Raw genomic sequence first — 27,844 nt, forward strand, 5'->3', positions numbered from 1 at the left:
AGAGTGAAAGACCAGTTTCCCAACAGTCAGAGCTACCTGAAAATGAAATGGAATACTTTGGGAGATAATGGGTTTCCCCTCACTCGAGATCTTAAGGTAAAGTTTGGATGACTTCTCTGATATACTATACAAAGGATTCTTAGTCTGGTATGCATTGGAGTATATGACCTTTGAACCTTCCAGCTCTAGGACTCTATAATTTACTTTTTCTATCATACCTTCCAATCTCTTTCTGTCTATACATCTAGGTGGGAGATGGAGGAGGGATGTGGGAAGAGGACACATATAAGAATGAATAGCTGTCTATCAAGAATGGTGCATCCATTCTTCAGGCAAAGATTGGCCTAGATGACAACTACCCTCCCTTCCAATTATGAAAATCTATTATATTAGAATATAATATTATATTTCCTCCTTTTGGAGGGAAGAACTTGATTCCTACAGCATTTTTCCATTATTCACTAAGCAGCTTGTATGTTCACAAAAACTAATCCTGTGATTTTACATATTTAATAATAGTTGTGGGGTAGGAAACAATTATTTCCTGGCTAAAATAGCATCATAGATTTTCCCAGTTTTCTTGAACTGAAAATCTTGAAAACCAGCCTGAGTGAAGAGCTCCTGGTACTCTGTTGGAGTTCTCTCCTTTCCTTCAGTCTGTACCAGCATGTTCATAGAATAGAGCTGACTTGTCAAAGGCCCCCTCTTATCTTCAGCCAAAAGGGTTTCGACCACTAAAACACCACAGCCTAGAGAGAAACAAAGTGTTAGGTGGGCCAGACCAGAAGCAAAAGGTTTCTGCCTCATTGTCTCTTGTTCTTTCCCCTTCCCATCAGTGGGCCCAGTTTGGGGGCTGGCCATAGGGAATACACAGATGCCTGTTTTCAGGGGAGCCTGTTTTCAGGGGAGCAGGGTAATCAGTCCACTGGATGCAGTGAAAATGCCAAGCTCCTTTCTGCATGAAAATAAAGCAATGAATTTATAGTACTTGAAGGGTCTTAGCTCTACTTTCATTCAGCAGGACAGCAAGGGTATATTGCCCAGAGTAACCAGTTCTGTCCAGAGACATGTCTGCTTCCAGGTCGGCTCTCTGTTATTCCATCATATTCCAGTTTTCCTCACAGTAACATATTAACAAAGCCTAGCTCAATTCATCCATGAAGATCAGCAGACATGGTGGTTCAGCCCTTGTGCCATTATACATTAGCACCTTTGTGGTGCTATCTCTGATTTCCCAATTCTCAACCTCTGCTTTGGTCTTGGACTATTTTATCTGATGAGAAGACAAAATGGTATCTCTTCCTTGTGCTTTAGTTTTGCATTAAGGGTCTTGGAAATTTTAATTTATATGGGTGTCAGAGAGGAAGTGGACAAATGCAGAACTTGGAGCCACAAAATCTGAGTTCAAATCCTGACCCTACAACTTACATATGTGACATTACACAAGTCCCTTAACTTTTTTCTCTCTAAGTATCACTTCATCCAAAAAAAGAAAGGACTAGCCTCTGAAGTAGTCTTCCCCCAAAAGAATTCTTCTCTCCCTTATCTTTTCTTGGCACCCTGGACCAGGGACTTTTTCCTCCTCCTCACCTTCCCTCTAATGCTACAACAAAGCTGGTGGGTCTCTTGTGCTCTTGAGCAGTGGGGTCAACTAATGAGGTGCATTAAGTTTGGCATTAATATGGTGAGCTCCCAGGGATGGGGAGAGGGGACTACCAGGTTACCTAAGGAGGGGTGAACTGACCCAAGTTAGAAATGGATCAGGTCAATACTAATCAATAGTAGGATCAGGCCCTTCAGTAGCCCCTGCATTACCAGTTATGAAGACCCAGACTTAAAAAAAAAAATAACTACAAAGGACATATAAAGAAAAATGTTATCTGCATCCAGAGAAAGAACTGATAAATAGAAATATATAGAGAATAATTTTACACACACACACACACACACGCATGCACACCTATTTGTGTCTAATGATAGACATCTCAGGTGGGGGTGGAGGGAAAAGGAATAAAAAAGGGGAAAAAAGAAATGTACATGATAATTTTGTTGTATATTTGAAAGGAATAGCAAGTTGTGCATAGTAACTTGACAATTTCATGTGCAATCATCTTTTTCATTATACTACGTTAAAGAAATATGTGTTTATTACATAAATTTTTTAAGTTACTACAGAAAGAAAAGGTGTGTATGGAAAAATATAAACTCTTTAGTCACTTGACCTTATTTAAAACTAGATATAAGAGACAGCTAGGTGGCTCAGTGGATAGAGCACCAGTCCTGGAGTCAGGAGGACCTGAGTTCAAATCCGGCCTCAGACACTTAACACTTTCTAGCTGTGTAACCCTGGGCAAGTCACTTAAGCCCAATTGCTTCACCCCCCCCCAAAAAAAAGACTAGATATAAGACGGGGCAGCTAGGTGGCACAGTGGATAAAGCACTAGCTCTGAATTCAGGAGTACCTGAGTTCAAATATGGCTTCAGACACTTGATGCATACTAGCTGTGTGACCATGGGCAAGTCACTTAACCCTCATTACCCCGCAAAAAACAAACAAACAAAAAAAAAAACTACTAGACTTAAGAATACCAACAGGATCAGAGCAGTGCTATTAGATTGAGGAAAATGTTTGTAAGGATAAAGGTATTTCCATTTTTTAAATATTTCTTTACAGAATGGCACCAAATGCCTTGTATTTCAATCAGTGTGGGAGGTCCTTTAAATGAAGGTAGTCCCCAACTCACACCACCTAAGAAACTAGCTATTTACTCTGTCTATATCTAGAAGAGATCTAGATGGTGCCATTTTCATTTTACTAAGGAGGTATGTGTAACTCTGAGAGGATAATGGCTTGATACATTTATACTTACATATGTCCTTGTCTCCCAAATAGAGTGTAATTCCTTAAGAGCAAATTATTTCATTCCTTGCATTTTTATCCTCAGCACCTTGCAAACAGCTTTAAACATAGTAGGTGCTTAATAAATGTACATTAAGTAATTCCTTGATTGCTATGGTCAAGTCACTTCTCCTTGGGTCTCAGTTCCTCATGGTTGGGGACTAGACATGGGGAGGAGGGGATTGGAGCCAATGACCTTTCTAGCTCTATGATCAGTTGATTCTAGGTTGTGATGGGTCAGGGGTACAATAAAACCTCCTGATTCCCAGGCCCATGTTCTTTCCACTACATGCTAACTTTCCCAATTATGGTAAGCTAAACTTGCTCCTATCAGGGGAATATTATAAGTAATCAAATGTAGCACAACCAAAATGGGCTAAGGGTCAGAAGACTTAGATTCAAATCATTGTCTCACTAAGTCATAGCATCACAAAATCATCAACTCAGAGTTGAAAAGAATCATCTAGTCCAAAATTGCCATTTATAAATGAAGAAACTGAGGCCCAGGGAGATTGACTTGCATAAAGTTTTATAAGGATAATAATCCCTTTTTTATATATCAAAAGAGCTGGAAGCACTTTTGAAATCATTTAGTTTAAAGTGAACATCACAGGCTTACAGACTTTATGATTTGCCCAAGATCATTGTTGTAGTTGTAGTTGTAGTTGTGATTGTGGTTGTTATTGTCATTGTTGCTCATCCATTGTCCTTGAAAAGGATTGTGTGCACCAGGATTTGAACTCGGTTCTTATGACTCCAAAATCACTGCTCTTTCCAATAATCCCACAATATGAGGAAACTGATGCTAACAGAGGCTAAGTGTCTTGCCCAAGGTCATAGAACTGGTAAATGTTAGAGACTATATCTAAATCCGTGTTTCCTGTCTATAAGTTCCCAAGCTATTTTAGTACATTATATAGAATATAGGGGGCAACTAAGTGGTACAGTGGATAGAACACAGGGCCTAGAGTCAGAAAGACATGAGTTCAAATTTGGCTTCAGACATTTAGTTGTGTGACCCTAGGCAAGTCACTTAACCCTATTTGTCTCAATTTTCGCACTTGTAAAATGAGCTGGAGAAGAAAATGGCAGCCCATTCCAGTACCTTTGCCAAGAAAACCTCAAATGGGGTAACAACAAGTCAGAAATGACTGAACAACAACAAAGTCTCTTCTAAAATGTAGCTCTATAATCCGTTTAGGAGGCAGCTAGGTGTCTCAGTAAATAGAGCACTGGGCCTGGAGTGAGGAAAATGTGAGTTCAAATCCAGTCTCAGACACTTACTAGCTGTGTGATGCTGAGCAACTTAATCCATGTTTGCCTTAACCCACTGGAAAAGGAAATAGCAAACCACTCCAGTGTCTTTGCCAAGAAAACCCCATGGAGAGTATGGTCAATGGGGTCATGAAGAGTTGGACAACTGAATGACTAAACAAAAACAGAATATAAATGTGTCTTAGTTCACAATACTTAAAGCAAGCAAACAAAAACACACATACCTGGTTTACAGGCTTGGTGGATGTTTGTTAGCAATTGTATGCATTTCTTATCTGCCCAGTCATGGAGGATCCTAGCCAAAATATACAGATCAGCTTCAGGAATGGCATCTCTGAAAAAGTCCCCTGCAATACAAAGCAAATGGCCTGAGGTCATCCAGCAAATCAATTCCATTGGGACAAACCTGAACTATGTCACAGAATCCTATGCTAGAAAAGCTACAAGAACACAGGGGAAGTCTCTGCAGAGACATTCAAAACCCTCAATAAATATATTTGAAAATACTGAAGAATAATGAAGCTATTGGCAGTGTGAAGGGCAGAGCTGTAAGCTTGAGCAGGGAGTAGGCAGATGGAGGCGGGGGAGTGGGGCAGTCACTTGAGATGCTACTACTCAGGAAGAGAAAGAGTACCACATGACACCACCTGATCTTTACTTTGCTCAAGGACTAGCCAAGGATAGGGAGGAGACAGAAGTGTGCCCTGAAACAAAGACACTTAGCTAGCGGTAGGACTCAGTGGTCAGGAGTTCACATGGAGTATAGTCACAGTAGAGGAGGGCATTTGTGAAAAGGTCAATTCCACGACATTTCTCTTACTGCCCTCTAAGTTTCAGTAGGCTGAGGCAAAGCCCTAACCATGGGGATATAGGTAAATCAGGTCCTTTAGCAAGTATTTGATTCACCAGAAGAGGCCTGAGGGCATGTTCAACTCAAAGGGAATCACTCCAGTTCAGGAGATCAATCAATCAATAAACATTTATTAAGTGCCTACTATGTGCCAGTCACTATTCTAAGCTCTGGGGATACAAAAAAAGAGGAATTTAAATCCTAACTCCTAAATGTAAGCAATGATGCATGTAGTTTGTGCATACCCACTAGATCATTTGGAGCAGCTAGGTGGCCCAGTAGATAGAGCTCTGGCCCTGGAATCCTGAGTTCAAATATCACCTCAGACACTAGCTGTGTGACCCTGGGCAAGTCACTTACCCTAAATTGCCTTTAAAAAAAAATATCTGGGGCAACTAGGTGGTGCAGTGGATAGAGCACTGGCCCTGCAGTCAGGAGGACCTGAGTTCAAATCCGGCCTCAAACACTTAACACTTATTAGCTGTGTGACCCTGGGCAAGTCACTTAACCCCAATTGCCCCCTAAAAAAAAATAATAATAATAAAATAACAAACAAAAAAAAAACATCTAGTGCCATCTCCAGTCATTCAGATAGATAGATAGACATGCATATACCTATACAGACACATCAGGTACAGATAGATATGTATGTATGTGTATACCAGTGGCTCTGGAGATAATGAGTTTGGTGACTTTGCAGAGCCCTGCCTCACTTAAATCCAATTCAGTGCAAGTTGACATCACCCCAGTGTCATGGTCCTTTTCAAGAATGAAGGACAAACAGCAACAACAAGTAGACCAAACATTGGCCATCAGATCCTTGGTAAATTATCTAACCTCTCTTTTCTTAGGAAGGCTTTTATGAATATACGTGAATGGAATATTCATAAGATTTAGCACTGAAAGAGACCTTAGAAATCAGTTAGTACACTGTCTCTTTTTACAGATGAGGAAACAGGTCCAGAGTGGGTGAGTCATGTGCCTATGGTTACACGAGAAATAAGTAGCAGCCAAAAGAACTGTTAAAGGCTCAAATTCTAGCTAGTCTGTCTAAAATATCTAATGAGTGGTCACCAATAAATTATAAGCTTTAGCAAGAGTTAGACTTTTAAGCATTTATTAAGGAGAATAAGAATTTGGTAAAGAGAGAAGAAAAGGCCTAGATTCCTATCTATTAAAGGGAGAGCACATTTCTAGCTCCGCTCTCCACCAGAGTCCCCAGGAAAAGACCCGAGACCGAGCGCCAGTCTCTTCCTTCTTCCTCCCACTAGCCAACGTCACTTCCTGACGCCAAAGAAAAGACTCTTGGTCTTGCCCTCAAAGACCTTTGCTTCATGGGCAGAACTCTTCTACAGTAAGTCTCCAGCAGGTGGTGTCGTTCCAATCATTACAGTTCATAAATCTGGGCTCTCTGATTCCAGATCCAATGCTCTTTTCACTATGCCATGCTTCCTGTTTCCTCATCCAAAAAATAGGCATAATATTTCAAATACCTTCACATGGCTATGATAAGGAAAGTATTTTTGGAAATCTCAAAGTCTCATATAAATGTAAGTTCTTATTTGTATTTATCCCTTGATTTCACGACATGAAAACTAAGAAACCAGAATTTGATGACTAAATGATAATGGGAAGTTTTCATTCTTTTTCTAGTCATGTTTTCAGCTTGGTCTTCCAGTAACCATACTATCATTTTTCTCCCTAATCTCCCATGCAATCTAGTCCCATATATTTGTTTCATTTTGTGATATTATAGTCATGATGGAAGACAACAGAAAATTAATCATAAAGCAACAATGTTGATGATTTTTTAAAAATTATTAAGAACTCCTGTAGACTTTCTGAATATCACTTAATCCTGAACATAAGAATCATGGTTCTTTCCCCTGCCACTTGGCTTCATGGTGTCCCCTGGAATCTTTACAGGTTGTGCTTACCTTAACTCACATAATAAGCAACTTCTATGTGAATGTAAAATTGTTTGAAGTGTTTTGAAGGTCAATTGAATTGAACAAGTTTTTAGTAACCACTTAACTTATGCAAGGCACTGTGCCCAGGTGCTGGGAATAGAAAGACAAAGGTCAAAATAGTCCCTTCCTGGAAGGACCTTATATTCTACCCAGGGAATCATTACATTGTGCAATTCTGATCAAGTTTTTTCTCAAAAGGTACACTATGGAGTAGTATGTGGTGGTGCCTTGCTGAATACTTGGGAAGGTTCTGAACACCAATAGTCCACTATAAGGAAACATGGAACATACAAGACAGTACAGGAAACCAGTTTTATTAAGGGCACATGCTTACAATATGAAGGTCAGTCTGCAAGAGGTCAGGTCTACTGGACACCTGGGGTCTCAGAGAGCACCCCCTCCCACTAAAGTCTGTTGGGCTTTCTTATATAGGTCCAACAAGAACAGGCATGAGGAAAAGAAGTAAGAAGCCTGGCCCTGGGGACTGTTGCTAATTCATGCTAGTTAGGGCAGAGAGAAGGAGGAATGGAAGACTCCTGGGTAATTGACCACTACCTGATATTCAAACTGGAAAGGGGGCTATTACTGCTGGTCTGACTGTGACTGGGTAACTCAATCTACAATGAAGCTTCTCCAGAGTTTCTTCCTTTATCAGAGTAGGGAGGTTACTCCTGGGGTCTTTACAGGTGGAGAAGAAGTAAAACCTTTTCAAATATATCAAGAAAAATCCAACCTTCATGGCTCCCTATTTCCTGTAGGATAAAAGCAAAACCTTCAAAGAGAGACAGCCTTGGTTTAGGGTCAAGAGTGCTGACTCTGTAGTCAGAGGACCTGGGTTGGTTTCCCACCCATGCAACTATTTAATTGTGTGATGAATTTCACTTTACCTCTTGGCCCTCAGTTTCCTTTTCTGTAACATGAAGGGCTTGAGCAAATGATGGATATGTTACCTTCCAGGTCTAAATCCCATGGTCATCTAGTGCTTCAAATATAGTTTACTCAAAAAATTAAAACTTGGACAATTATAATTATCTGTCTTTCTTTGTGAACTAAAACAATACATCCAGACCTACCTATGTGGAAACCGATCCGAGGTTCCTCTAATAATGGAAAATGCTTCCTTGCCACTTGTACCACCTCTTGCTTTTCAAATATTGTCACTTGGCATTCAGGATATAAGGTGATGCATTCCTTGGCTAGGGCACCCGAGCAACCTCAAAAACAAAAACAGAGGAAGAATCCCAGCTAAAGATGGAGGTCACACCATGTATGATGTACAGACATCACTAATCAGTCAACTCCAAGTTGTCCAGGATCTTCACCTTCTCCCTTTTGCTAACTGATTGTGGGGTTTGGGTCATTTTATTTTTTACTAGCACCAGGATTCAGAAAATTTTCCCTTTCTCCATGTACTCCCTGGACCCTACCCCACCTCTGCCTAATGATATCTTTCCCCTACTTCCAAGGCCTTCCACATATGCCCCCTTGTAGAATTATGAATTTAGATCAGAAAGAGACCTCAGAGGTCATCTAATTCAAATCTACTTATTTTTCAGATAAGGAAACTGAGCCTGGAAAAGATCAAGTGACTTATTTAAGACTACATATGTAGTACCCATCGAAGTTGGAATTCAAACCCAAGATCTCAGATTCCAAACCCAAATATCCTTCCTATGTATCACACTTTTTCCATAATGCCCTACAGTGATCTCCAAAACTAGAAACAAGTCCTCCCCACTTGAATTTCTCAGGCTGTTCTGTTTATATATCACTCCCCCCACTTCCTATGGAATCATTTTCTAACTTTTATAGTATAGTCATGAACACATCTCATTCCTTCTATGAGATTTTAAACTCAAGTATGTTTTATGAATGTTTTCTTTTTACCTTTGAGCTCCCATAATCTAATTCAGTGCCTTAGGTGTAATAGGTGCTTAATAACGTCTGTCAACATTTTTAATTGAATTGATTCAACCTATTTTCTGATCTTAAAATACAACCTCTGATTTGACCTTTTCTGTTCTGTGTCATGGTTTCCACAAGCTCAGAGGACAAAAGCTCTTATTGATACATCTGAAAGCACCTTCCTCAAAACAAACCTATGCATTGGGCAGTGCATTTTACAAATTAAGAAGCAACAACTCAATAAGCATAAATGAAGTGCCCATGTTCACACAGCTAGTTAAGCATTGAGAACCTGGACTTCTACCAAGCTCTCCTTAATGCATGTAAGACTAGTTCACTTTCCATCATTTATTAAGAACCTCTTAAGTGCAAAGCACTATAGTAGCTGGGAATAGAAAGACAAAGAACAAAAGAATTCAATATACCATACTGCCCCACCAATCAGGGTCCAAGGAGGAAGGAGAGAATCAAATTCTAAGTTCCTATGCTCTTTGACCCAAAGATAAAGACAGTGATAAACCCTAGTGAGAGCCCTTCAAATTTAGGTTACTGAGGTTGGCCAGGCACTGAGGCATTGAGCAAGGAGCCCTACTCTGCTTTATCTTAAAACTGAACAAAAGCTCTCTGACAGCTGCCATGCCATAGACCTCTTCCCTTCTAACTGCTGGTACTACAAAGGCTCCGAAGACCACATCTATCCTAACCTTACAACCCTAGTCCTAATGCTGCATGGTAGAATTCCTGGACACTATCTCCTACCTTCAGACTAGGAGGGCACCATAGGATTTAGTTGGAAGGAATTTCAGAGCTCAGCTAGTCCAGACACCTCATTTTACAATTGAGAGATTTCAGCTACTTGCCCAAGGCTACACAGGCTGCAGCATAAGCTTCAGTTCTGGGCTGACCCTACTGCCTGCCTTTTCAGTGATACACCCAACTGACCATGTTCTTATCCCTGGTGTTCAAGTGCTCATGAACCAAACCTTAAGACAGCAAAATGTCACATAGCACGAATGGACTAAATGTAACCATCTATAACTGACCCGTCTCTGTCTCTACTATATGTTTCCACTGATTATGCATTCATCTTACTTCTGATTAGGATCTAATTTCCTTAAAACTAAGGGACACGGGGGTGGCTAGGTGGCACAGTGGATAAAGCACCAGCCCTGGATTCAGGAGTACCTGAGTTCAAATCCAGACTCAGACACTTGACACTTACTAGCTGTGTGACCCTGGGCAAGTCACTTAACCCCCATTGCCCTGAAAAAAAAAACCAAACAAACAAAAAAACTAAGGGACACGCCTACTCATTTTTATAAAAGGATTTTTTTTAATTTTATTGATATCTGCTGATATTGATGCTATTGATAGCACAATATTTCTCCCTCTACCCCCACCAAGATACCAGTCCCTTATATTAAAGAATAAAAAAGATTAGCAAAATTAATCAAAAATATTTGATGCATGTATTGTTCCACAGCCAACTTCTGAAAAAAAATGGAGGGAGATGCCTTCATATCTGTTCTTTGGGACCAAGCTTGGTCATGACACAGATACAGCAATCAGTTTGTATTCTTTTACTGTCTGTTGTTCTTTCTGTTTATATTTTGAGTCATACATATTGTTTTCATGATTCTGCTTACTTCACATTATTCCTGTTGTTCACCCTGTACCACTTATGTAAATGTTTTTTCTCTGAATTGTCTATTGGAAGACTATTCAAGATAAATATGTTGAATGAAGGTCATGTGGGCCCACAGACTGCATTGAACTTGGGTGTAGTTTTCCTCTCAGTGTTCCAACCTTTGAGTGTGAATTATGGGCAGAGTAAAGCTGCAAAGGGGATACTATTACATCAAAAATAAACAAATGGGGCAGCTAGGTGGTACAGTGGATAAAGCACTTTCTCTGGATTCCAGAAGACCCGAGTTCAAATCCAGCCTCAGACACTTAACACTTACTAGCTGTGTGACCCTGGGCAAGTCACTTAACCTTCATTGCCCACAATAAATGAATGAATGAATAAATAAGTGACTAGATGAATAAATAAATGGATGGATAGATAGATAAATATAATGATAGAATGAATTAATAATAAGTAGATAGATAGAATGATAGAATGAATAAATGAATGAATGAATAAGTGGATAGATGATAGATAAATGAGTGGATGAATAAATAAATGAATTAATTGATTGATTGATGAGAGAATGAATAAATAGGTGACTAAAATGGTTGGATAAATAAATAAGTGAACAAATAAACTAACAAACAAATAAATGAATGCATAAATAAATAAATAAATGGATGAATAAATGGATGAATAAAGAAACAGATGGCAAATTTAGGAAGGTAGGGGATACCATATTGGAAAATTTTTGGCTTGTTCTCTTTAGTTTCCTATAGTACCCCTTCTGAGCTACCCCCTCCCCCGCCCCCATGCTCACTCACTGACTAGGTCTTGTAGAAGATAAATAGCTCAGGTTTTAGGTCCGCACTCCTAAAACTACTTCTTATGTGTCCAATTGCTATTTTACCCTTAATCACTTAGCCAATAGAGAGAATTAGTCCAAAACAAAAATATTTGCTGAGATGGCAAAGCATAAGCCTAACAAATCACCCTCATAAGCCTCCAGCCACATTCACCCATAACTGCATACAGCAAAAATGAGAAGAGGGAGGATCTCCAGCAGATCTAACCTTTGCCTTCCCTGTACCTTTTCCTGGCTGTCAGGACCCGGTTTAGGACAATCTGGCAAGAAGAGCAACCTAGCTCTTCTCAGCACTTGGATGAATTATGATGGCTGAATTATTAGCCCACCCAACTGGGTGACTGGAATCTTTCTGGTGACAAGGAAAAGGAAAATGTCTCACAATCAAACCTTCCACTGTGCCTTCCAGACTCTCCAGGCCATCTGACCTGCTAATTCACCCCAAGGCCTGACCATTCATCCTACTGGCTGTAGGCTGGGACTTTCCCCTCCCCCCTGCATCTGGATTCTTTTATATGTTTGGTTTGCCCCAGAGTGTGAACTCTTTGAGCACAGTAACTATCTTGCTTTTTTCTATTACTAATAGAAAGCTTGGCACATAGTAAGTGCTTAATAAATGCCTTTTTATTCTTTCATTCATAGAGTGCACTATCAGAGAGGCACACACTTAGGGAATGTGGCTAAGGCAACTTACCTCTCTGCTACTATGGGGCCCTAATGCCCCTTCTCCTCTGCTGGTGTCCTCAAGCTGTTGTTCTTGGGTGAAGGCCCTCTGATAAGCAGCTCATTCAGCTGGGTTACCTGGGGCTGTTCCTCTCCACAGACCAAATCCCAAAGGTCAGGTCTAACACTATCTCAATTCACAAACATCTTCCATTTTCATGTCTTGACTGACAAGGCCTACAGTCTGATGGATGCAATGTCTCCATTCAATGGGAGAGTAGATCCAACATGGCTTATAAATAGAAATTCCTTCTTCAAGATACCCTCCCCTTCCCAATCAAGGTTGAATTTCCTCTCAAGACCTGGGTTTTTCCTCCACAGATGGCTCTTGTTTCTGCTACCAGAGGTCACATTTCCCTAGAACTCTTTTCTACCCAGAAGTATGTCTTAATTTTTAAAGGTCTGCCAGATGTGCGGCTATTCTTTAGCAACCTAATCATAGCTTAATTGAAAGACTTCTTCACACTTCATAAACACCTAACAAAGTGTAAAACCTTTCCTTGCACTTTAAGATCTCAACAATTCATTGTCTCTGTTCCCTGTTCCTTATATTCTGTCATTTCATCAGCTAGGCTTGTGGGAAGTAAGTTGATGGAGGATCTTCTGATCAACTTCTCTACCACCTCTTTCCCATCACTATTCACTGAGTATTTTGCTCTGAGTGTTCTTCATCTCAGACTACTAAGTATACAGTTTTCAGAGTTGCCTCCTCTCTGAGTCAGCTAAGGATTATTGACAGTCAGAGTTAATGGCCCTCTGCTGGCAGAACTGCTTTTCCACCTGGCTTCTTTCTGAATGGATACTTCTTTTTGGAGCAGTTTTAAATGTCCAATCATGCACTAGGAAGAATATGTCAATGGTTTAAAAAAACTGTTTCAATGGTATCTTTTTTCATGCTCCTCAACCCTGTTTTATTTCCTTTTATTTGTTCACTATAATCTCTGTGCAGATCGCCCCTAGATCATTTTCTCCTAGATCGCCCCTAGAACTATATAATGAGCCCCTGTCTCTCCCTCAAACTTCAATTGCAGAAAGCAAATCGTCTAGTGGACATTTCAAACTGGATGTCCCAGGGGTATCTTAAACTCAACCTGTCCAAAATTGAGCCCCTTATTCCCCCATCAAGTTCTCCCCTCTTCCAAATTTCCATAGTTCTGCTGCCACCAGTTAGGTGGCGCAGTGGATAAAGCACTAGCTCTGAATTCAGGAGGACCTGAGTTCAAATCCGACCTCAGACACTTGACACTTATTAACTGTGTGACCCTGGGCAAGTCACTTAACCCTCATTGCCCTAAAAAACAAAACAAAACAAACAAACCAAAAAACCCTACTCCTGTATCTCTGCCAAGAAAACTCCAAAATGGGGTCAGACACAACTGAAAAATGACTGAACAACAACACATACTACTTGTTTGATTGATTCATTTATTTAGCTTACTTGATGGTAAAGAGATCGCCAAAGCCAAAGACAGCAGGGCATTTGAACATGGATGCTTACTTTCTTGAAGTGGGTAGTCGTACTACCTTAAGATATCTAAACAAAACCTTTCCTTCTACTTTATCAAAAGAAGTTTTCCACAGAGAAATGAAACTAGCTATCAATGAGTAAGGTAAGTGTCAATGAGTGAGGTCACTGGCTATGATTCAGTAGGTAAGGATTCTTAAATCATAAAATCATGAATACTGCCTCAGTCCCCAAGGCAAACTATTAAAGAAGCATAGAATTTATATCTGGAAGGGGCCATTTTACAGATGAAAAGATTGACACTAAATGGCAACTGAGGCTCAATATCACATAGCTATTAAGTAAAAGAGTTAGGATTCAAACACAGGTCTCTGGGGTCCAAATTCAGTCCATTTAACACTACACATCACCCTAGCCTGTCTAAAATCTCTAATAAATGAGCCAACAAAGTAGAGAAAATGTTTGGGGCTAAAGAATTTAGAAATGATTGCCTTTTTGAAGGCCTGAACCTTAAACTAGAAGGAATTTATCATTTCTTGCCTTCCAGAGGCAGCTGGTGATACAGTGGATAGAACGTTGGTCCTGGAGTCAGAGAGGCCTGAATTCAAATCCAGCCTTAGACACTCACCAGCTGTGTGATCCTGGGCAAGTCCTTTAACCTCTGTTTTTCTCAGTTTCCTCAACTATAAAATGAGGATAATTATAGCATCTAGCTCACTGGATTGTTGTAGGATGATATTTGTAAAAGCCTTTCATGCAGTGTTGGGCACATGGTAGGAACCATACAAATGTTTATTCCTTTCCTATAGTCCCATGGCATGGTTCTAATTCTCATGTATAATTTTTATTCATCCTGCATGAAAGCCCTTGGTTCTCAACACTCCTCTAGAATATTTGAAGTAATTCTTAATTCTTTAGCTAATACTTACCACCAAGATCATAAATGAGGGGGAAAGGTGAAAGATCGAATGCCGTAATCACATCTCTGCCATTAATACTCCAAATCTCATGCAGGCCATGCATGAATTTTACCAGCTCTTCCTCTGACCTAGTAGTTGAAATAATATTTATGTCACATGTTAAATCAAGAGACAGTATGAAGTAGTGGATAGAGAACCAACCTTGGAGTCAGAAAGATGTGGGTTCAAGTCTCACCTCTAATAATACTGGCTATATTGTCCTAGGTAATTCACTTAATCTCTCGATGCCCCCCAAACAATTCTCTAAACCTCCTAACAAAGAGAATGTTCCTTTTTAGGAATGCCATTTTCTGTTCTTATGAAATCACAAGATGAAAAAAGAAAAAAACTACATTAAATACTCTATATATCACTGTGAAAAGTAATTAAAGGCAATCCTTAACTAATGTACTTTTTAAAAATGGGATATCAGTAGCGGATTGGATTTTGCCTAGGTTAGGAAATAAATCTTAATCATGTTTTTTCTGAAAATTCATATTTTGGTCTTATTAGATCTTATGATCCAATAAGCCTTCTGTGACTTTCTCTTGATGAGTTTTATATAATGAAACACATTTATTACCATTGAAGAGGACTTATTTCCTTATTTCCATTTTATCAAATGGCTAAAATACCTTCATATAAGTTTAATATCAAAGCAATCTTCAAACATTGATGAAAAAACTATACATCAAAACAAAGGGAAATTGTCTCAGTAGTTAATTTAGATTTTAGACTCTGTCTATATACTTAAAGTTAAGTGATTAGGGGTTTAATTGGTGTAGATATTCATATTGAGATGAGTCAGGAAATAAATATGATTTGAGATGATCTGTGAGAAAGGATTCATTTTGGACCCCTTGTCTATTCCAATCAGTATTAAACAATTTGACAGTTTACATAAATCATATAGGTATAATTAGATAAGATAGGTTCTTATAGTAGGCCTTTATAATGAGCCTCAGACATTAATGTAATTTTCATTACTTGTTTACTAGTTATCAAGCTCACTTACAGAACCACAAGAATGCTTACAAAGATATATCCACACTGTTTTGCTCAAATTCCATGTTCAAACACAGCATGGGTGGCATGCCTTGATTCTTTGGGAAGTCTCCCAACTTATTTTTGTACCCCCAGGACACTCTCTCTTGTCCAACATGAGCAGGTGACCATCTTATGACCACTTAGTCAGTGGAGATGCCCTGTGCTTCACCCAACCTCTGACCCTGCTGCTATGTCATTTTTTGACTGATGCATAATTTTGGGCCCTCAAGAGCAAAGTCCATAAACCAATGAGATTCTATATTTTACCATGCTTTTTTGCATATCTAAGTATCAAATCCTATGAAAACAAAGTCCTGGGGACCAGGGGCATCTCAGATCATGAGGAAGATCTGAGATCCACTTCACTGGAAGGGACCATGGACCCTTTAATAAAGTCCCATTGGCTCAGAGCTCTGCCTCAGTCTCTTTTATTGTAGGTTGGGTAATTTTAACCTTCACAGGTCTGAATTATATAGGTTGGCTAACTCCATTGCTAAAATTAGTTGTATAATCACAAGTCTCAGCTTCACTTTGTGTTTTTATTCCTACTTATTCCCTCCTATAGTAATTATAAATAAAGAACAGAACATCAGAGTGGTTAATTTTACCTGTAGATAGCTTCAAAAAGATCATCTGATGGAATACCAAATGTCCTCATATATTGATTTTTTCCTTCCCTGAGGGGAAAAAGCTATTATTACTTATGTGTACTTACTGAGCATCAGCTTATTACTAGATGTTCCAGAGTCCTGAGTACATATAAACCCTTTCTTAATGAGCTCAAAAATATATATGCCCAGCCCTAGGCTCCCTTAACAAGCACTGCTTTTCAAGTTGAGCCAAAGAAAATACTCAATAAGAGGCCACTAAAAAAAGGTTTGAATCCTTAAGAGCAATCTTGAAAAAACATAAGATTGGTGGAATGTCATGGGAGACTCATCTCCATTACTATCATGAACATCTTTGGCAGGTATACTTCTTCTGGTTTAACCCATACAACGAAAAGTTGAGATTCATCCTTCCATTTAGCTATGATTTCATTCTTTTTTTCATTTATAGTGACAATGTCAAGATTACTATTATTCAGGCCTTCCAGTATTATATCCCCTCCACCATACAACAAAAGTCACATGTAGAGCACCAACTGTTAAAGTTTATAGATGACCTAAAATTTTTCCTCTATTCTTATAGTGTACCCTGACCCTTTGCCCACTTCTTTTCTGCTATCACTGCAGGAGCAGAAGCTCTGGGAGAAAATTTATATTTTCATGTGTCTCGAGTTACAATAGCCATAGAATCCATCACCAACTGCCTAGCCCACTGACAACATACTTCTCTGTGATTAGGTAGGTTTATCCTCAGACAAGACTGAATCTGTTACCAGGACTATGGTTGAAGTTTTTTCAACATAATAGAATCCCAGATACCTTGCTTGGCTGGAAGAATTTTTGAGAACCCATGACTCACCTCCAAACCATGATGAGACATCTTAGTAAAATCTCCTACAAAACGATCACATTCAAAAATAACCATGATGGTGTCAGAGTCAGAATTAGGGTAACTAGAGTTTATAAAGCACTTTAAGGTTTGGAAAATGCTTTGCTGATATAATCTCATTTGATCCTCACAATAACCCTACTATCTCCATTTTACATAGATGAGAAAACTAAGACTAAGAGATTAAGTAATTGACCCAGGATAGCTAATATCTGAAGTGGGATTTGAACTCACATTTTCCTGAATCCAAGTCTCCCACTCTATTACATGACCTAGCTGCATATGTAAAATTTGCATAAAGAAGCCTATATATACTATATTAGGATCTCCCCCTGCCCCTTTTTAGATGGCCTACATCATCACTCACCTCCATTAGCATAGCTTTCTAGACATTGCCAGGTAGCACAGATGTTTCTATATTTAATTCAAATATTCTATTCTTCTAGGGCTGGTTTATTGAATTCCACCAAGTGCTATTTAAAAGTAAACTAATGTTTTAAATCAACTTCAGATTAATTTAATAGATTATGTTTGAAAGAAATCTCATAACTTTTTTTTTCACTTTTCAAGTGTTATCAAACAAGCCTGAATAGAACATAAGAGATATAAGCTATCACTATTTGAAACATCCTGCCTACCTTACCTTATGGCTTCAGTTAAGTGATTCCAGCATGAGTAGGTAGTTTTAGACATGTAAAGTAACATATTATACTGGGATTTAGGACCAGACTTGGTGAGATACAGGGTGGCAAGTTCTGTGTTTTGATATAAAGCTGAAAAGGAAACAAAATTATTACCTTTTATCATCATCATAAGTGTACTGAGTTCATTTATCCCCTTGAAGCATTTAGATTACCTCAAATAGCAAACTATCATTGTACAAGAGGGTAGGATAATTTACCATCAACCAACTAAAGCTTTGTGGCTTTAGTAGAAAAATCATGCCTGATCAATTTATTAGATTTACTAAAGAGGGAATAAGTAAATGTGTAAACAAGTTAAAACTGTTGGATTTAACTTTTTTTAATTTTGTAAAAACCTCTTTTTTTAATTAAATGCAAATCTTCTTATACAAAATGACAAATATGGAAATGTTTTACATAATTGCACATGTTTAACCTATATCTGATTGCTTACTGCCTCAGGAAGGGGTGGAGGAAAGGAAGGAAGGAGGAGGAATTGAATTTGGAATTCAAAACTTTAAATGAAAATCTTTTAAATTTTTTTTAAATGACTCAGACATGGGTGTTGAACAAGGTCTAATAAGTGCATCACTGCCCTGGGATACAAGAGCCAAAAAAGGGCCTGGCAAAGAATCCAGCTTCCCTCACAATAACTCTGTCAGAAAGATAGCACAAGTTACTTTATTTGCATTTTACAAACAAAGTAACTGAGACTGAGAGATTGATTCGCCCAAGTTTGCATGGCTAGTAAGTGCCAGAACTGAGATGCACAGAAATGTAGATTTGGAAGTGGCATCAAAGTCCAACCTTTTCTCTTTAGAGAAGAGGAAACTGAGGCCCTAAGAAGTTAAAATTATTTAGACAAGGTCACAGAGAGGCAATAAGTAAGAGAGATGGGTTTCAAACCCAGATCTTCTCCCCGCCACACACAAAAAAATTAAATGAGTCACCTCAAGAATAAAGGCAGTGTTTTATCATGAGGAGAAAAATAATTTAGAGATTAAAAAAATTAATTATGAATAAACAAATGCTTCTCTGGACAAAGTGTCAGGAGTTAGATTCATAATAATAGTATAAAATACCTCAAAGACAAAAGGCACATCTTGTAATCTTACAGACAACACAATCTTCTGGATAGCAGTATGTCAAGCCTATGAGGCAGAACTATAGAAAGTCTATATAAAGCAATATGTTACCACAGCAAAAGCACTGAAATGACAGGGATGAAAATTAAAACAACTCTGAGGTACCACCTCATACCTATCAGAGTGGCAAATATATCAAAAGCGAAAGAAAGAAAGAGAGGGAGAGAGGGAGAGAGGGAGGGAGGAAGGAAGAAAGGAAGGAAGGAAGGAAGGAAGGAAGGAAGGAAGGAAGGAAGGAAGGAAGGAAGGAAGGAAGAAAGAAAGAAAGAAAGAAAGAAAGAAAGAAAGAAAGAAAGAAAGAAAGAAAGAAAGAAAGAAAGAAAGAAAGAAAAGAAAAGAAAAGAAAAGAAAAGAAAAGAAAAGAAAAGAAAAGAAAAGAAAAGAAAAGAAAAGAAAAGAAAAGAAAAGAAAAGAAAAGAAAAGAAAGAAAAAAGAAAGAAAGAGAAAAAAGAAAACATTGGATGTTGGAGGAAATGTAGGAAAATTGGGATTCTAATCCACTGCTGGTAGAGTTGTGAACTGGTCCAACCATTCTGGAGAGCAATTTAGAACTATGCCCAAAGAACTATTAAACTCTGCATACCCTTTGATCCAGCAATACCATTTCTAGGTTTCTATTCCAAAGACATCATGAAAAAGAGAAAAAGACCTATTTGTACAAAATTATTTATAGCAGCTCTTTTTGTGGTGGCTAAGAATTGAAAATCAAAAGAATGGCCATCAATTAGGGAATGGCTGAACATGCTGTGGTATATGATTGTGATGGAATATTATTTTGCTATAAGAAAAGACAAACAGGATTTCAGAAAGGCCTGTAAAGACTTATATGAACTGATGTATAGTGAACTCAGAAGAACCAAGAGAATATTGTGCACAGTGACAGCAATATTATTCAATGAAGAACTGTGAATGACTTAACTATTCTCAGCAATGCAATGCAATGATCCAAGACAATCCCAAAGGACTAATGATGAAGCACCTCCAAAGAAAGAATTTAAATTCATTGAACACAGACTAAAGCAGGCTATTTTCACTTTCTTTCTTTTTTTTCTTTTATTCGAGTTTCTTATGCAAATGACTAATATGCTCATATTTTACATTTTTTTTTAAAAAGCACTGAATTGAGAGTCAGAAGCCCTGGAATCTAGCTCCTGCTCTAATTCCAATTAGCTGTGTGACCTTGAATCATTAGTTAAACTCTCTGAATATCAGTTTCTTGATCTTTAAAAGGGTATGGGGGGCAGCTAGGTGGCACAGTGGATAAAGAACCAGCCCTGGATTCAGGAGGACCTGAGTTCAAATCTGGCCTCAGACACTTGAAACTAGCTGTGTGACCCTGGGCAAGTCACTTAACCCTCATTGCCCTGTTCCCACCCCCCCAAAAAAGAACATCAATAAAATATTTTAAAATTAAATGGGTGTGGATGAGATCAGATGTAGGAAAAAAAATAAACACATCCCATTGGTTGAATGTGGCCCACAACACTCCTGAAGGCTGCCCAAACCAGATTAAAATGTAATTGAGGGGCAGTTAGATGGCGCAGTGGATAAAGCACCAGCCCTGGATTCAGGAGTACCTGAGTTCAAATCCGGCCTCAGACACTGGACACTTACTAGCTGTGTGACCCTGGGCAAGTCACTTAACCCCCATTGCCCCGCAAAAAAAAAAAAAAAAAAAAAGAAAAAGAAAAATGTAATTCAAATATATTTAATAAAATAAATAAAAATGACCACAAAACATATATTAACATGTGGTTTTCGAAGTCAATATACCCACAGAGATCTCTCTGTACAGTTTAGTGGCCCCTTTTTCTTTTTGAGTTTGGTACCACTGGATTAGTTGGTGCCTTAGTTCCTTTCCAGCTCTAAAATCCTATGGTCCTGTCAAGAAACAGAATTGGTAGAAGAAACTTGATGTAAGTGTAAGGTAGCTGATTTTTCACAGACCTGATCACAGAAAAGAGATGAGATAATGAGTTGTTAAATTAACTATAAAAATTCAGCCTCACCAGGGGATCCCTTTATGAGGTGCAAATTGGGCCCTTTGAGTGAATCAGAAAGAAAGCAATAAAGGATGAAGAATAATAGGCCACAGCTCTAGGTGACTTTGGAAAGTTCACTGAATTCAGGTAACAGACAAGCTACATGGAGCTTGAAGAAAGGAAGTCTGGAGAGGGGAAACCACCAAAAAGAAAAGGGCTAGGGCTCTGTGAGTGAGACTGCTTGGACTGATCAGCATCATGTGCATTGGGGCAGAAGCTGTGAGAAAAAATACTCCTGGACCCAAAGGTGGTGGGTTTGTATCACCTTTCTCTCCTGTGTGTTCAATAGTTTTTCAGTTATGTCTGATTCTTTGTGATATCATTTGGAGTTTTCTTGGCAAGGATAGTAGAGTGGCTCGCCATTTCCTTCTCCAGTTCATTTTACAGATGAGGAAACTGAGGCAAACTGGGTTACATCACTTGTCCAGGGTCACACAACTAGTAGGGGTCTGAGGCCATATTTCAACTCAGGAAGATGAGTCTTCCTGACTCCAGGCCTGGCACTCTAGCCACTGTGCTACCTATCTTCCCTCCTTTCTCTCTAATCACTAATTCAAGCCTTTCCCTCTGAGTATATCTGTTTACCTTTCTTTGTTTATAATGCTTACTTTGTCTTTCTAAACTGTGTTAAACACCAGCATTTGTTGTTGTACTAATTGGGAATGGAGTTCAGGTGTTTATTGGATATATAGTTATAGAGATAGATTTGACACTGCCAAAAGTTCTATCATGACTGGGTCTTGGAGCTAACAAAAAAATAAGGAGAATTATGCATCCTTTGATACTATTTCTCAGAGCAGAAAAGGAGCATATGTCCTGAGAAATCCATCCACATGACGTCAGTAGTAGGATAAAGGGTATATAGGTGTCTTATCAAACTCCAAATACTGGAGGAAAATTATCATGCACCCCTAAGTCTTCTATACGGTATGCCTAGTTCCTTCTATCAATCCTTTTATGACATGAACTCTAGACTCTTCTCTAGTCTGGTTGCCCTCCTCTGATCGAACTCTGGTTCATCAATGTCTTTCCAAAAATGTGATATATAAAACTGAACCCAACATTCCAAATTTGGTCTGACCAGGACAGAAAACAGATGTATTATTGCTTCCTTATTTCTATAAAATATTCATCTCTTAATATAGCCTAATATCACTTTCTTTTTTTGTTGACTGCCATATCTCATTGTTGAATCCTATTGAGTTTTCATTCTTCTAAGACATCCAGGATTTTTTTTTCAAACTACTGTCTAACCAAATATCTCCCATCATGTACTTATTAAGCTGATTTTTTAGCACTTTAAATTTAACCCTATTAAATTTCATTTGTTAGATTCAGCCCCAAATTATGACCAATTGAGGTCTTTTTGAATCCTGTCTCTGTCACCCTATGTCATCCCATCTAAACCTGTGGCATTGAAAATGTGAGGAGCATCCCAACTACATTTTTATCTAAGTCACTGACAAAAATGTTAAAAAGCCAGGAGCTGGGCATAGATCACTTAGAATTCCACAGTTGCCATTGATCTGTTAACAACTACTTTCAGAGTCTGGCTCTTAATGTACCTCAAAATATCCAGTCAAAATCTCTCCAATTTTCCACAAGAATAGCATGAGATTCTTTATCAAATACTTTTCTAAAACCTAGATTAACCATAAATTTAGCATTGCCTTGATCTACTAGCTTAGTAAGGAAATAAGGGTGGTCTAGTACGATCTATTTTTTTGCTGAAGGCATGCTGGTGTTTTGTGATCACCACTTCTATTTCTAACTCTCTCTTTACTAACAATTTTTTTCAGGAATTGAAGTCAAGTTCACTGGCCTACATTTTAAAAGCTCTATTCTCTTTTTTTGAAAATCAGAAATTTGCCAATCTCAAACCCTGGGTTGCCTTTTCAATGCTCCATGATTTTTCAAATGTCACTGACAATGGTTCAGCAATCATATAAATTATTTCTTTCAGTACCTGAGGATACAATTCATTTGGGCCAGATGCCTTGAATTTGTCAAAGTTAGTGTTCTTTTACTATATCTTTATATTCAATGTCATATCTTTTTTTTTTGTTTGAAGCCGTAAGCTCTCTGCACACATGCAGATCAGCAAATTACCTATAATTTACAGTCTTAAAGAGTTATCTGGGTACAGCTAGGTGGTGCAGTGGATAAAGCACTGGCCCTGGATTCAGTAGGACCTGAGTTCAAATCTAGCCTCAGACACTTGACATTTGCTAGCTGTGTGACCCTGGGCAAGTCACTTAGCCCTCATTGTCCCAAAAAAAAAGTTACCTGGGGTCCTGAGAGATAAAGTGACCTTCCATCATCATTCAATTAGTGTGTCACAGAGATAAGACTCTAAGCCTGGTCTTCCTGACTCCAAGGTTGTCTCTCTAAACCACTCAGCTATACTATCTTTCAGATAGCAAATAACCAACTTCCTATTAGACATTTAATATTATCTCACATTTACATATTGCTTTACAATTTATAAAATACTAAAGATTATTTTACAAGGTATATAATGCAAGAGTCCATAGAATCCAGCACAATACTTTCTACCTGTATCCTCAAAAGAAGTCCTATGAATGTATCCCAAAACACAGCCCTGCCAGGCTTAGGCCCAGCATTCCTTAATAATCTGAAATTTAAATGAATGAAAATCCATCCTAGAGTATACAATTGTCCAAGACAGCCCATCTATGTCATGTCCTATCTTGGTTCCAGGTCTGCCATTAGCTCAGTAGCTACATGCCCCATTTATAAGCACTGCAGCTCCACTGCTCCTACTGAGAACCAGATTTCTTCATTCTTCTCCTTTGATCAAGATCTCCTTAAGATTTAAGAGTGGGTTTTGGTTTCTTATTTCAAATAAGTTTTTTTTCAATTTTTTTCTTTTTTTTGTTTTGTGGGACAATGGGGGTTAAGTGACCTGCCCAGGGTCACACAGCTAGTAAGTGTCAAGTGTCCAAGGCCAGATTTGAACTCAGGTACTCCTGAATCCAGGGCCAGTGCTTTATCCACTGCACCACCTAGCTGCCCCCTCAAATAAGATTTTAAATAATCTTTTTGTCACCAATATTAAACCTTATCTGAACTTCTCTAAGCTTATTACTAGGTGTCCCTAAGCCTTAAAAAGGTGATGTGCTAATTCATTGACTCCACCTTTTTAAAACTTCTTATTTTCCCATCACTACCTGTCCGTGACACCTGCTAGAATATGGTGTAGCAAAAATGGCCCTTCCGAATCATATGATCATATTTGCAATGCAGGAACAACCTCAGATTCAACTAGTCCAACTCACTCATTTCATAGGTGAAGGAAGTGGAACACAGGGAGGTTAAATGAATTTCCCAAGGTCACACAGATAGTGTCAGAGGATGTGAACCCAAATCCTCTCACTACAGAGCCTGTGCTGCTTCTATTGCACCACACTGCTTCCCCAACTTTGGGGCATTGTAATTTCAAATAATAAATACATTCCTTTGGGGACCCTATTCCTATTATATTTACCTTTTCCTTTCTTCATTTCCACCTTTAGTAGCTTCAGGGTCACACAGATATCAAGTAATTGCTCCATTCCATGGGAATTGGTGCCTAAGCGTTCAGCAATGACATTGAAGGTCAGGAACCCTTCAGATTCCAAGAGGTCAAACACTCCCAATTCACAGGCAGTGAACATAGCCTTGTAACAAGCAAAGCAAAAAAAAGAAAGAAAGAAAGAAAGAAAGAGTTAGGATGCTTCATTCTTCTGGGGAAAATACTGGGAGCTTAATGGGTTAAGCGATATGGGGGAGGGGAGGGCAGAGATTTGGGGCAGCTAGGTGGCACAGTGGATAGAGCACCGGCCCTAGAGTTCAAATCTGGCTTCAGACACTTGACCCTTACTAGCTGTGTGACCCTGGGCAAGTCACTTAACCCCAATTGCCTCACCAAAAAGAGAGAGAGAGAGAGAGATGCAATGCTTTTTCACTGAGCTTTGTATATAGAGTTGAACATTCTCCTGAAAAATTAACTGGTCCCATAAGGTATGGGGTCATTAGCTGGTGGGGGAGGGAGGATAGGAGGGAAAAGAAATGTTCAACAATATCTATTATTTACAAAGCACTTTGCTTTCCTACCACAACCCTGTGAGTTAGGTAGTAAATTTTATCCTCGGTTTTTAGACAAGAAAACATCAGTCCTCGATCACATGGTTAGAACTTAGCAAAGACAGGTCCTCAGTGTTCTCCCAACTCCAAATGTAGTATTTTCTTCATTACATCTTGCTGCCTTTTAGTGTCTAAAACCAAAAGCAGGGGTGCGGGGCAGGGGGAAGACTAGGAGGAAAGTATATTTGCTATTATGTTTCAAATACAAACTTTTTCAGTGATAAATGCAGGGAGATACTGTGTTTCTAATGTAAACCTTTGCAGTGATAAATACAGAAAGGAAAGGAGAAGCAAAAGGAATTTAAGCAGCTGAGTCTTAATAGACAAGGTTTCTCCAAGTACCTTCCCTCCCTATTTCAACTTCGGTAGCACTTAAGTACTTCTTGAAACCACCTAGCCCAGTGGTTCTCAAACCTTTGGTCTAAAGACCCCTTTACACTCAAAAATTATTGAGCATCCCACAGTCTTTGAGTGAATTATATCTATAATAAATATTTGCTCTAAAAGAAATTTAAATGCCTTAGTGTTATTATGAAAATTAGTTTGATCTTGTGAACTCCTAGGGGCCCACACTTTAAGGACTGCTGGCCTAATGGAATGAAAACAGAGACCAAAAAAAAAAAAAAGCCATACTCACAAATGAAATTATGAATCACCAGCTCAGGCAGGAGAAAGATACTGGACAGTGAAATTCCTGAAGAATTTTTTGCAGTTGGAATGAGTTCCTAGCAAGTTAATTATAGAAAAAACCTCCAGGCAAAAAAAACAAAACAAAACAAAACAAACAAACAAACAAAAAACACTTTTTTTGCCAAAAAGAAATTGCAAAGTCATATATATGAGTAACATATGTGGTTGCCTTTAAGCATATCTTGGGCTATAAGTTCATTACATCTTAATTTCTTCTTTTGTCCCAACTTATGACAAGTTACCAAAGTCTTACCATTTTGTTTTTTGCTCTAACAAAGCCATGAATGTTACATTAAGCAAATGGGGACCTTTTGTGTGTGTGTGTGTGTGTGTGTGTGTGTGTGTATCATAGTCTTGCCCATCAAGAACAACCTAGTGATTTTCTGGGAAATGTCATGAAAGACTTTAGATGTGACAAGGAAAGCATATGATTATCCTAATGTCTACTCACACAGACTAAATCTGAGCCTCTCATTCTGCTTGTCAGAGATGTTTAGTGACGCAAAAATCCATCTATATTTCCAAGGTTCCTACATTAAACCGATTTTTATTATACCTTAATCACCTTCTGATTTTTATAAGAACTATAATTGAAAAGTATTGGCAAAGTGAATAGATTATTGACCTCAGAGTGCAGAAGACCTGAGTCCAAGTCCTATCTTTGCCATATTTGTCCATATGACATGAATATAGATGAGTCACTGAATCGAGTGCTCTGGGCCATGCTATATGTTATGGAGGATGTGATCTATATTGGTAGAGAAAGCTCTCTACAATGAAAACATCAGGAGGAAGTCCAAAAAAGAAAAGAAAGGGAGAGGACAGGACAGGACAGGACAGGACAGGAAATCATAGTAATAGCCTGACATCCAACCACCTGCAAATTAGCACTGGGGGTCCCTCATGCAAGAAAGACTCTCCTTCCTCATTTCTGCTGTCTGAATTCCTTGGCTTCCTCAAGTCCCAACTAAAATTCTACTTTCTATCAAGTCTTTCCCAATTCCCCTTAATTCTATTGCCTTCCCTCTGTTATTTATTTCCAGTTTCTCTTCAATCCATCGTTTGTACATAGGTGTTTCCCTTTCTTCTTCCCCATTAGATTGTAAGCCCACCAAGGGCAAGGACTGTCTCTTGCCTTTCTTTGTATCCCCTATGCTTAGCACAGTGTCTGGTACAAAGTAGGCACTTCATATTTATTGACTGACTGGCATAAAATAAATTGGTCTTATCACCATGGCTGAACCATATTTACTGAAAGACCTTGGACAGATAACAATAGACATTGAATTATCCTGGCTAGAACATGCTTTGTTATCTGAGTAAAGGTTCCAAAGCTGACTTAGCACATCTCTGCTATTGGGTTGTGTTGTTTTGTTTGTTTTTTTCAGAATTGTAGTAAACCCTGATCACCATTAAAGAATGACTATCATTCAACTACTCAGTTATACTGATACATCTTAGCCAACCTACAGTTACAAAATAAAATGTTTCTCTCCCAACAACTTGTTACATTATATAACATTCTTACCTTGGAGACCATGAAGCCATTTAAGTACTCATTGAAAAGGCCATAGTCAAGGTCTTCTGCAAAACTCATTTTTTTCTCAGAACTAGTCAGAGTTGGAAAGGTCTTGTTTGTACTCGTTTAAATAAGCTTCTTGGAAATGAGAAGGTTACACGCCAGCAAAATGTCTTGTTGCAGCCAAAAGCCCACTGCCACACTGGGGTTAGTCATAAGCAAATCATTCTAAAGGCTTCGTGTACCTTATTCATGGGTGCACACTGGCTCTCCTTGAACTAATTTCCAACATTACAGTTGTCCCTGCTTCAATGTCCTCTAAGCTATCATGCATATAACCGTGTTGCTTCATTAGCAGAATTAATTTGGACCCCTGAGGGAAACTTATGCAAGGGGAAAAAGTTCTTGAAAGCCTAATCTGAAGACAGAAGAGGCTATCACAGCAGCCAAGACATCCCCCAGGGCCCAGGGATAATAGGGATAAATGAAATCCATTGATAATCCTCCAACTTCATTTTAGTCATTAGCTTCAAA

At 38.7% G+C, this 27,844-nt stretch overlaps 1 protein-coding gene across 3 annotated transcripts; it reads right to left on the reverse strand.

Annotated features, from left to right (window-relative positions):
* Nucleotides 1-27,579, reverse strand: ASMT (acetylserotonin O-methyltransferase). Of its 3 annotated transcripts, XM_043997452.1 has the most exons (8): nucleotides 27,320-27,579; nucleotides 24,464-24,635; nucleotides 17,729-17,858; nucleotides 16,197-16,265; nucleotides 14,512-14,630; nucleotides 8,068-8,208; nucleotides 4,399-4,521; nucleotides 1-749 (listed from the first exon to the last, which is right to left on the reverse strand). In XM_043997452.1, the coding sequence occupies exons 1-8, from the start codon at nucleotides 27,386-27,388 to the stop codon at nucleotides 538-540; spliced, it is 1,035 nt and encodes a 344-aa protein (XP_043853387.1). In that variant the 5' UTR covers nucleotides 27,389-27,579; the 3' UTR covers nucleotides 1-537. The 3 variants fall into 3 exon arrangements, with proteins under 3 accessions (XP_043853387.1, XP_043853388.1, XP_043853389.1); XM_043997453.1 differs by lacking the exon at nucleotides 16,197-16,265; XM_043997454.1 differs by lacking the exon at nucleotides 8,068-8,208.
* Between the last annotated feature and the right edge of the window lie 265 nt (nucleotides 27,580-27,844).

Source organism: Dromiciops gliroides, chromosome 3 (genome assembly GCF_019393635.1).
Source record: "Dromiciops gliroides isolate mDroGli1 chromosome 3, mDroGli1.pri, whole genome shotgun sequence".
Lineage (NCBI taxonomy): Eukaryota > Metazoa > Chordata > Mammalia > Microbiotheria > Microbiotheriidae > Dromiciops > Dromiciops gliroides.